Here is a 12,170-nt window from a genome sequence, read left to right on the forward strand (position 1 = left end):
TTACCATTTTCTTCCTGATTTCTAAGATCCATTTATATAATAGAGAGATCTGCCCTTTGGGATATGAATTGTAATATTTATTACCAAAGTAACGTTTGCATTTTGGACTTGCTTGTTTTTTGCCTGTAGATAATTTTTATTTAGATAATATTTTATAGTTTCGAAATTTGAATCATAGAATGGGGCTTTCTGCACTCCAGGATGATAAAATGGTTCTTTTTTTTTTTTTTTTTTTTTTAAGTATTCTGTGTATTGTTTGAAATGTGGACCAAACTTCATATTTTCCAGGTGGCTTTTATATGCTATTCTATTAATAGAATTTCTAATGTTCTAAATATAATCTTTATATTTCTAGGACCAAGTCTTCTGAATCATTATAAAATATTGTTTTACATACATATGCCATTTAATATATATGCACACATAGATATGCATATTTATATGTATATATAATGTATATATTTAAACATAAACTTTTATATTTTGCTGATATTTTACCTAGTATTTCTGCATCTGCTTTATAAGTATGATTCATCTATACTTATTTCTCTTTTTCACTGTCCTTGTTAAATTTCAGTAATGAGGTAAAAATAAACTCATAAAAAGAATTGTGTAGCTTTTCCTCTTTTTCACTTATCTGATACTTCTTAAAACCACCTGGGCCTTGTGTTTTTATTTTGTGGAGAACTATTTGACTCCTGGTGAAATTTTAAAAAATTATTATTTGAGTTCTATTTTTCTTCTTGGGAAAGTTTTGTTAATTTCTATTTTTGTAGGAAATAGCTTCTTTCATCTGAAATTTTCCAGTTCATAGGTTCAAAGTAAATGCTATTCACTAATAATTTAAAACGTCTCTACTGCATTCTTTTTTATTTCCTAATACAATTTCTTGGAGTCATCTCTCTTTTTTGCCTCATTAATTTACAAACAACCTTAGGGTGTTCTGCCAACATTTTTGGATGGCCACGTGAATTTCTGGGCCAGGGTGGCAGGCCGTACCCAGGCATGAAGTACAAGAACCAGGACACTGAAGTTATGTTCATCATGGATTCTTCCACTTTTGCTCCATCAGTTCTTCTCTCCCCACCTGGCCTTCTCCCTCTTGCTGAATACTCTCCCAGTCTCCAGAGATAACCTTTGAACTGCCATGGAGAGAAGCAGTGTGGCTTAAACATGGCCACACTAATGTTGCATAGATTTTCCAGAAGTTGCATTCAAGTCTCACACAATCAGACAACATAAAAGGCAGGACTGGATTACAAAATGCCATACTGTAGATTTTAACAGATATAGATATAGATATAGATATAGATATAGATATAGATATAGATATAGATAGGTATAGATATCAGAAAGGAAGGGAATGGGAGAGAGAGATAGGAACATCAAGGATGAGAGAGAATCATTGATCAGCTGCCTCCTGTGTGCCCCCACCTGTTCCTGGCCTCGGAATCAAACCATGACCTCCTAGTTCATAGATGCTCAACGACTGAGCCTTGCTGGCCGGGCCAGACTTTTTTCTTAATGCTCTCTCAATGAGTTATTTGTTTAGTTAGTACTTAAATGCCTATGACGCGTAAATCCTGAGTGAAAAATAGTGTTAAATCTATAGTCACCCCTAATCGATTAATGAAGTTTTGGCAAGAAGACATGATGTTGCCTGCCTTATTGTTTATGTTAAAGTCTATGTGCAGGTAGTGGCCTATCAGTAACTGAGTCTATCTGTATACACACATTGGCCAACAGGACCTTCTGGATCTTTGCTGTTCAATATAGTAACTATTATATTAGCCACCTGTAACTATTTACATTTAAATGAATAAAAATTAAATGGGATTAAAGTTAGTTCCTTCATCACAGTAGACACATTTCAAGGGCTCAACAGCCACTTATTCTAGTAGCTATAGTGTTGGGAAACTCTGGATGATAGAACATTTCCACCACCTCAGGAAGTTCCACTGGATAGCTCAGTCCTGAAGGAAGTTTCTACACTAATTGAAATAGTAGTCACTCCTGGATGCTTGCCTCAGGGAGCAGATCACCTTGCCCTTGCTGGGCTGGTTGAGTGCTCATGGTTATGGCTAACTTGATTAAAATAGTTTATTCTTTTAAGAAGGTTAAACAAATGTGTTTGTTCGTTTTTATCTCAGAAATTCTCCTTTGGATTCCAAAATTCAGAAATTCTGTATTAGCAAGGCCCAAATTAATGCAATTTTCTATACTCCCTAAGCCAATCTTGAAGAATACACTTTCTTTCGCATTATTCCTGGCCAGAGGTCACCCACCGCCCTTCCCCCTCCTGCCATTTACCACTTGTTGATGATGTAAACAATCACCCCTTTCCTGGTCACTATCAGCCCTGAAACATTTGTCAACTTTGGCCACTTTCCTATAATAAATCACTGGGCATTTTCCTTGCCTTTGCACTATAAGTGACAACTTTAGCAAAAGCACCCTCTTTCCCCACACTATTTGCCAGTTAGGCCTGGTAAAAACAGATAACTTATCATTATGCTTCCTGTTGTGTATGATTCAAGTATCAGATCTCTATATGCTGAGTGTGTCATAGATGGAAGAACATTCTTTTGATGTACTCACAGCAATGCAATAGTATGGTGAAATACACATGAATCAGAATGAGAGCAAGGAGACCATGGGGCCAGGGGTTCTTCCTGTGCTGGGTGTGTTTGGATTAACAAAGGGATGACTGCCAACAAGAAGAGGGTAGGAGCCCTAACATGTTGCTGCAACTCCTACTGGCCTGAGGGTGGGCAGGGTTCCTAAGGGACTCAGCCACAGTAACGGTTTGGTGCCATTTATCAAAATGTGTTCCCTTCCTCGCCCCAGTTGTGTGACATGCTTGATAGTGGCTTATTTTCTTCTGTCTCTTCAAAATCCCTCCTGCCTAGATAGTGTGGGCTGTAAACCAACACACCCAACAAAGTCTGTCCACCTCTCCTTCCCCCTTGCTCCAGTCACTGGGACACATTAAGAAGAGAGCATGCAGGGTGCTACTTTGCGAACCCCTCATCTCAACTAATAATCAGCTGAGGAAAACTCAGGGAAAGTCTGGATGAAGAGGATTAAGGGAAGGAATCTAGAAGTCTTTTGTATATCATCCCCAGAGGCCAGAATATGCTTTTTTCTTAGCTTCTCAATCCTTCCTGAGTATCCACCTAATGACCCACTTAATCCATCACCAAGTCTGGTCCTCTATCCTTCTAAGCACCTCTGAAATGTGTCTACCCTTCCATTCTACCACCTGATTTAAAATGACCATCTTGGTATTAGATTTCTCCCCATCTGCCTTCACACAGCAGCCAGAGAGAAACATTGAAAGAGACAAATTTCAACAGGCCACTTCCCTGCTTAAACCTCTTTTGGCTTAGAATTAAGAAGACATACCTATTGGGGCATACCTGGTCGTCTCCTGCTCTATTCTCTAACCTTACCTCCACCTCACTCCCTGGACCTTGTAATGATGCTTTTCTCACACAGGCTTTTTCTTTGATTCCTAAAATAATCCTCATGTGTTTCTGCCTCGGGGTCTCTACACATGTGGTACTTGTGCTTGGATGAGTCTTCCCCCAATTCCCTCTTATCTGGTCAACTGATACTCATCCTTCATTTATCAGTTTCGTCACCACTTCCTCTTCATGTATCACTTTAGTTACCCACTCCTCTCCTCCAGAACTAGGTCAGGCTGAGGTTTTCTATTTATATGGGTGACTATTTGGTTAGTTCTCTTTCCCATAAGATTTATAAGCTCCAGAGACAGTATTCATCTTTCACTCACCATTGTATTCCCAGCTACTATGGCTGGCAATGGAGATGTGAGTAAATCTTTGTTGAATGAATAAACAGTGATTTTTGTTATCTGTCAGGAGAGAAGTATGGTATACAAAGGAAGTCACAGACCAGAGAGCCCTGGGTTCAAATCCTGACCCTGACAATTTGTTATCAGGTAATCTGGGGCAAGTTGATTTAACTCTCCACATCAGTAGGTTCTCAGCTAACTACAGACTCCATCATCACCACTATTATTGTTGCTGTGATCCGATTTGGAGACAATGGGGTAGGAAGTACTCTGGGGAGGCCATCGGGTCCTCAGGAAGAAGTGACAGATCAACTCAGACCCAAAAGGAAACAGATAGTAACATTTTTTATTAAATATTACAGTGGATCAAAAAGTACAAAATATCTCTTGCCTGCTATGTGATTGGGAAACTATTGGCACGTAATACAGTATCAAAAGCAGTAATAAGTACAATTTGGAAAACATACAAAATTGAGTGTTTATAGTTGGCTCAGCATTCTTCTGGTAGTGTTTAAACTAATGCAAAGGTTACTCAATAACCTCTCCATTGGGAAACTATATAATATCACTGGGCCATGTTGCTATATACAAATAATCACCTTACAGAGCAGAGGTTACATAGCTGGGATCACCAAAAGTATACAATATTTACAACACAGGAAAGTTTAAAAAAGTATAAACAGCCAATAGAGATTATGCTGCTATTCTTCAGACATATTTCAACTATGGGGAGACAAGCAGAATATCAAACACATCAACAGCCAACACTGGAATTTAAGTGCTCAAGATAATCATTGCAATGGTGTGGGTCTCACAAGGGCAACCTTGTCCCCATTTCTCTTTAAAATCGGGAACAAGAGTAAAACTGGACCAGATGGGACTTGGCTGACCACCACCAAATGTGACTTTTGTGGGACACGAGTGAAGAGAAATAAATGGTTCTCTTTGAAGGCACACTACATAAAATATTTTTTTGTGGGATCACCTCGAAATTTCCATCAGACACACCAACACAGTGAAATACAGTACTTGAGAATTCATGCACCAGGTCAGAAAGTTGTAAAGTCAACATTGAGTTTTCACAAACCCTTCTGTATATGCCCTGATAAACAAGTGACCTTAAGAGCTTCTAACTAGAAAATAAATAAGTCAGTCCTGTGGCAAATATTACAAGTTCCAATCACTAGTAGGAGAATACTTAATTCTAAAACGTGGTTGGGCTATTTTTTTCTTTTTCTTTTTCTTTTTTTTTTTTTTTTTATGTTGAGTTGCCAGAAGTTGCATGGAAAGGCTTTAAAAAACAACAACAACATTATTTAGAATCTTCAAATCTCCAGTAAATCAGGGAGTTAGTGCATTTTGAATTGCAACATTTCTTGGAAGCCACACTCAGTAAATAGATTTATGACTCCACTGCCAATTAGATTCCACAGTTTCCTTTACAGAACTACCAATAACAATGGTTTGACTGCACAAAGAAAGGCTTGTGCAATTCCATTCAATAATAAGGCCCCTTGAACTCAAACAATGCAAACAAAGCCCCATTTAAGACTTTTTAAAATGTACTTCTCAGCCAATGAAGAATTCAATGGTCTTTTTGAAAGATTTCCAAGATCTCTGTTCGGGAGTTTTAAAACAAATCACACACTGCTTCTGTTGGGAATGTGTGCCCCCATTTCTCTTTATTTGTCCTGATGTTTTGCCGAGGGTATGAGCTTCCTCAGACAGAAACAGTGAGTCTCCTCTTGGAAGAGATGAGAAAAACAAAAGCTGGACTATGTTAACATTGTTTGAAAATGGTGTGATCAAATTCCAACATGATGAAACCAGACTGAAATCATCCCAGTGGGGAAAACAAATGGCCCATATTCCAAACGGATAGGTGAGCTCCACCAGGGACAGACGGCTCCCCATTTCCTTTGAGAAACAAACTCACATAAACCATGTCTGATCTAGCCTGGGTCTTGCTGCAGAAAATACTGGAGTTTGCTCTATCTTCCATGTCCTCTGATTCTGTGACCATCCAATCTAGTGCAACTTTCTTAGATCGGTCCTGGCTAGCGCTTCGCCAGCTGGAATTGAGATTCTTCCCCCCAACTTTATCTTGTGCAATAGCAGGATAATCTGCGCTCACACATTTATAATCTAAATTCTACTAGTCTATCTATGGTTCTATTAAATATATATATATATTATTCCACAGGAAGGTAAATAATTAATTGAAGCAAATGGAACTCTTAACACTAGATCTCTACATTCTTTTTGTTTCCACCTTTGGATAGCAAGTATGTTACACGGAATATTTGGCTTCGTATCATGGAGACATTTCAATACAAATGCACGGCATGCATGGCTTCGGTTAAGAGCCGCAGTTTCATTGTTTACCAGTTTTGATTATTTTGCAGTCGAGTTACCTAGAGGTTGAAAATTGTCGTCAACTTTCATAGAATTAAATATCTCAGAGGTAAAAGACTTGGTTAACTATGGTTCTAATGTCTACGAGTAGTGTTGGGGGAGGGGAGGGGCGGGTTGGCCAGGGAGTTCGTCAAAGCATTCTTAATCAGCAGGGATGGGACTTGAGGAGAAAATCGGGCTCTGTGCCGCTCGACCTTGGACACACTTAGGAAGTGAGTCCACCTTGATGTCACACCTTGGCAGCAAGTGGGATCGAGTGGCAAGAATGACAAGATACGCATTCTCCACATCTTTTGACTGCTTGAACAGCTCGACCGCTTCTTCCCAACACAGATACACGAGAAAGCGGGCTAGACTGCCAGGTGGTTACAAACATGACACCAACCAGCGCAAGTGAGTGCTCATATATAAAACTCACGCCCAGGAAACCCAGCACGCCAATTATCCCCAAAGAGGTGGCCTGGCACAGGGTCTTCTTGGAAACATCAAGAAACCAATATGATGAAGGCAACGTGGTTACCTATTACTCCAAAGACCATGGCCCAGGGGAAGGTACCTGGAGCACAGGCCTCTAGCTGCTCATTTTCTTTGGAGGCGTTGAGTTCCATCCTCTTCCCAACCACTCCTTCCCCCGCCTGCTTAAAGGGACCAGGTCCAACACCAATGTAAATCATTTTGGCTCCTGTTCTAATTTCTGAAATTCCTAAAATATCTGTGTAGCCCACAAGTATGTCCTCTCGACTCTGCTGTTATTCAGCAGCTTGCTGCCAGTGAGGTTTGTGTTTTTTATGATTCCTCTGGTATGTAGGACAGTTTCACAGCCTAGATAAGGTAAGTAAATGTTCGATATGTTCACATAACCCCATACTTCAAAGCAAAGCATTTGGTCGGGTAAGCAGTGTGTAAGCTTTTTCGGCTATGCCATTAATGAGGGACAAAGTCCGTAAGCTGCGGATCTGCAAAGGAACGTTCTTTGCACTATGGTGTGCTCATCTGTTTCTTTCTCATTTGTTCCACTAGAATCAGTTGCTTCAATTTGTAAACAATTAACTTTACCACCCAAAGCTGCTCAAAATGATAAGATGGGGGGAGAGAGGGAAGGAGGATTACAAACACACATCAAAAACTAGGATAGTCAGTCAGTCTTAAACAAAATAAAACAAAACAAAAACAAAAAGACCTGCAAACAAAAGCGATACTGTTAAAAAAAAAAAAAAAAAAAAAAAAAAAAAAAAAAAGACAAGAAGGAAGTGGGAGAAAATGGAACTACCTGTATATAAATTAGGTGAGCAAAAACAGTGATACGGGTAGTCTTAAGAAGCAAATATATATACAGTCAATTTAACAGTGTTTACTTCTCTGGATTGTTCAATAGTGTCAAAAAAGGAAAGGTCTATTGAAGTTTCACTATACATTGCATTGATTGAACCTTGGAGTTTTATGAAAACAGGGGCCTTGCTTGGCAATGTCTGCCAGTCTTCCTCGCCCCTTTCTTTGAAATGCCTGCCCCTTTGCCCAGATTGTTTCCTGACCGTCGGAACTCAGACGGGGTCCTCTAAGTTCTTCCCGGATACGCATAAACCCCTCCGCGAAAGCCCCGTGCGCAGTGAACCAACCGTCTGGGGTGCGAGGGCATCTGTGTTGCCAGGGACTCCAGACTGACAAGCCAAGGCTGGTGTCGTCCCAGAAAAATCAGGTCTGTCCACCTCCCCTCTCGGCCGCTTCTGCTGGAACGGATCTCACCCCCCAGATTAGAAGAAGTACAGACTTCTAATTCTACAAGCCATCGCCCCGGGGGCTAAGGAGTGAAGATCTTTTCAGCCACGCCACCATGCGGGATGCTGGGCAGAGCCGGCCTTACAGTTTCGTACTGGGGTGTACGGATGACAGCTGAGAAGACTGGAAGGCGGCTTGAGGGTTTATAGCAGCTAACGGGTAAATGCTGTTGTGCAAGAGGTCCCCGTAGGAGCTTCCGACCGGCGTGGCCGCGGCCAAGTGTCTGTACAGCTGCTGGGAGTTGGTGGGCGACGTGAAGATGCCTCTTTGCATCACGAGCGAGTGGAAAGCCAGGGGCTGCATGAGCGGGGAAAGCACAGTCTGGTTTTTCAAGTACTGCAGAGAGTGGGAATACCCTGCCGGGAGCCGGGAGCTGAGGCCCGAGTTACACAGGCTCCCGGAATACAAACCTGGGAAGATCGGGGACGAGAGGGGCAGCTTGTGGCCTTCCGAGGCGCCCCCCGCACGCCCCCCGTGGGCCGCCTTGCCGCCTTCGCTCTCCTGCTCGCAGGCCTTCTCCTTCGCAGACACCTCCTTGGAGGGGTCCAGGGGGGACACGGCCCGGGCCTTCTTCCCTGCGATCACCAGGTCGAGGTCCTCCAGGCTGCGCTTTATGGGGCGTGCCGCCCCGATGTTCTGCGGGCTCATTTTGCGGTGCAGGATGGGGTGCACCATGCCTTCCATCTTCCTGAAGTTCTCCAGCCTCACGTGGTGGGGCTTTGCCGATCTCGAAAGCGCCTCCTGGTATTTCTTAGGAGCCGCCGACATGGTCATGGGGGACACCCGGCAGGCCTTGGGGTGACAGTCTCGGCTGTGGCTGTTGAGGACCTGGAACTGGGAGGCGCCTTTGCTCTCCTGGTGCCCCGGGGCCGCGTGGGCCAGGCCCAGGACCTTGCCGGTGGGTTTGTGCGGGTTCTTGGGGAGGCTCAGGTCCGTGGGCTGATCGTCCGTGGTGGCCTCGGCGGTGGCCGACTTCTTGTCCTGCAGGTGCAGGGACGAGAGATAGCTCCCGTGGAGCTTGTCTTGGTGTTTGTGGGAAGAGAAAGAACTGTTCTCCGACTCCCTGTACAGGTGGTCCCTGCACGGGTACTTGGAGGACTGCTCGTTGTGAAGGTGATGCTCGGTGTGTCGGTAGAGGCTGTGGAGGTGCGGGGAGGAGTAGAAGTCGGCCAGGAAGCTGGGCATGTGGGCGTGGGGGAGCGCCCTCTTCTCCAGCAGCTTCTCCTTGCCCTCCTGGAGCTCCTGCTTCAGGACGTAGGAGTCGGCGAGGGGGCCGAGGTGGTGCTTGGAGAAGCTGCAGCGGTGGGGGTCCGATCGGCTCAGCTTGTCATGCTTGAAGATGTCGCCGATGCTCTTCCTGTCCTCGGAGGGCTTGCTGCGGAAGCTCTGCACGTGCTGGATCACCGAGGGCCGGCTGACGGCTGCGTGGTCCGCGCTCTGGCCGTGGTGGGCCTGGGCCAGGCCCGAGCACAGCTCGTCCCTGGCGATCAGCTTCTTCTTGCTGATCAAAGGGGGCGGCGAGCCGTAGGGGTAGCTGCTGGAGAGGCTGGCCCCGCTCACCTGGGACAGAAGCTTTTTCTTGGCCAGCGGGGACATGATGCCCGGGTTGCCCCTGGAGTAGAGCAGCGGGGTGTAGTTGAGTCCGTGGTTCTCATTCATGGGCCCCGTCAGGTCTTTGTCCTTGAACATGTCGAAGGACTGGACCACCAGGACCTTCGGGGTCTGCTTCAGCGCAGTGTGGATGTCGTCGCTGCCCAGCTGGTCCACCTTCACAGTGCAGTTGGCGATGTAGTCTGCCATCGGGGGCGCCTTGTCATCGTCCATCTCGCTCTGGTTTGCCAGCGGTGGCTGCGTGGCGGGGAAGCCGGGGAAGGTGGTGTCTTGGGGTTCGTTTTCGGGGCTCTCTGTGAAATGGCAGGGCTTGGGTTCTGGTTTAGAGTCGGCCAGAGCCCTGGGAGAGGTGAGAGGCTGCTTGCCAGCCCCCGGGTCCCGGTCGGCGGCCGAAGAGGCACTCGGGAGCGGAGGAGAGGGCCCCTTGCCTCCCGCCTCCTCTGCCATCTTCTCACTGTTGGCACCATGATCTGCTTTGTTCTCCTTTTCTGGGTCTGCTGTAGATGCCAGGGGCCTGGCTGCAAAATCCTGGTACCCTTCCATTTTCTTCTTCACGTCTGCTGCGGGGAGAGACTCGGGGATGCTCTTCTGGTTTAAAGGTTCTTGCTCCTTCTCTTGCTCTGAAGAGACCTGATAAGATATGGCAAGACAGTCAGAAGGAAGCCAAGGGTATTGACATGTTTTGCTATGAACTAGAATATTACACACAGCAGTATTTCTTGAAAACAGGCTTGTCAAACAGTTCACATCGTTTTGGTAGAGCTTTATCACTCCCTGATCATACCTCTAAACAAAGAAATCTAAATTACAGAAACATTAGGGGAAATATGCATATTCACTTTAGTCCCTTAGGAGACACTTATCAAAATATCCAAGTGTTATGTACTGATGGTATACAATCATATCACTCCTTGAGTCTAATATACAGTTTAATTCTGAGGTTGTCTTCTTGTCAAATCAGTCAATTATCCAAATGGGTTTTAAATTACATGTTGTGCTTTATGACACTTTGGAGAAAGATTTTTTTTTTTTAAGCATCTCTCTTTCAAATATCTAACCACCTCCATGTCAACAAACAATCAACAAACTCCCTGACACTCCCTGCCGTTGACAGAGCGTATCTTGTCCTAATGTGTCCAATTGGAGGCATAAAATCAGTGATGCTTAAGTGTTTTTAATTTCTACTCCGTGTCATGTGACATGCAGATAAGCTGAAGTATTGAAAGACGATGGAGATGCAATATTGGCCTGACTACTTGAGGGATAGGAGGGCTCTAAGTTCTTCTAGGCTGCAGCAAGCTACATTTCCATGAAAGTTGAAAATGAAGTTGTCAAAATTCAGGCAGTGAGCGCCAGCACAAATACAGCTGCTCTGTTCAGTGAAATCAATTGTGGTCAATGAGATGGATGCTCTTTATGTGTCCCTATTCACAGAAGTTGCGGGCACAATTCAACCCATTCATTGCTTTATGTAGCTGTGCAAACTTTGACCTTTGAAGGTCATTTTAACTTTCCATCTGTGACCCAGCTAACGGACAAGCTCTTTTAAACCTCCTGTCATTCTGTCCTGACATGTCTTAGTGGAGAATCGTCCCAAAACAGTTGTATTGAACTGGTCTTCACCCCCCACCACCCCACCCCACCCCAATCTCATCTCCATGAACATTGTTCTTCTTTGCTAAGAAAAGAAGTTTTGACCACAGTAGCATTTTCGGGTAAGACTGGGGATGCTGGTGTAGGGATGCATAGGAATAAAAAATTTTAAGGAATCACATCCATTTAATCAATATTTCTCCTTAAGTCCACTTAAAGATATCCCTGGGTTTCGTTTTTTCTTAGATTTGTGTTATACCTAAGAACCTGTGTGTGCATCTTTCTTTCTTTTTTTTTTTTTTTTTTTTTGTACTACCAGTTGCCTTTTCAGTACAACTATCATTACTTGTTCTACATTAACAGCATCACTGGTCTCCTGAGCTTTTTCATTACAAGAAATGCAGAACAAATGCGTACAGCCAAGAAAAAAGGCAAATTGCACTTGAATGTCAGTTCCTGATGGGACAGGAATTTGAAGTGGAGCTATCAAGGATACCCAGTTCCAATGAACTTTCTATAACCTAGGCCTTCAGTTTCATGGAGTTCCATGCTTTCTATTGTAAAACAGGTTTAGGAGGTCTTTGAAAGCTAGACAGAAAAAGGTAAAGGATGGAAATTTTCTGATCTGCCCTTAGTATTTTAAGTGCATCTTCCCACCAGGCAACTTGCAATCCAATCCAATTACCTGAGAATATTGGGTTTGACGAGAAGGGCTTTATTTATTTATTTGTTTGTTTGTTTAATCCTCACTCAAGGATATTTTTCCATTGATTTTTCAGAGAGTGGAAGAGCAAGGGAAAGACAGAGAGAAACATCGATGTGAGAGAAACACATCGATTGGTTGCCTCCTGCACCCACCTGGGCCTAGGCTGGGGAGGATCCTGCAACTGAGGTATGTGCCCTTGACCCGAATCGAACATTGGACTCTTTGGTCCACAGGCTGAGCCAAACCGGCCAG

General features: G+C 44.0%; 1 protein-coding gene across 3 annotated transcripts in view; it reads right to left on the bottom strand.

Annotated features, from left to right (window-relative positions):
- Positions 1 to 4,145: 4,145 nt before the first annotated feature.
- The window catches only part of ARID5B (AT-rich interaction domain 5B), a 180,946-nt gene continuing 172,921 nt past the window's right edge, over positions 4,146 to 12,170 (bottom strand). For all 3 annotated transcript variants that reach the window (XM_036438382.2, XM_036438381.2, XM_036438383.2), the window contains one exon: positions 4,146 to 10,249. In XM_036438382.2, the coding sequence (XP_036294275.1) occupies positions 8,090 to 10,249 (2,160 nt within the window). In that variant the 3' untranslated portion in view covers positions 4,146 to 8,089. The remainder of the gene's footprint in view (positions 10,250 to 12,170) is intronic.

Source organism: Pipistrellus kuhlii, unplaced genomic scaffold (genome assembly GCF_014108245.1).
Source record: "Pipistrellus kuhlii isolate mPipKuh1 unplaced genomic scaffold, mPipKuh1.p scaffold_m20_p_15, whole genome shotgun sequence".
In the NCBI taxonomy this organism is placed as follows: domain Eukaryota; kingdom Metazoa; phylum Chordata; class Mammalia; order Chiroptera; family Vespertilionidae; genus Pipistrellus; species Pipistrellus kuhlii.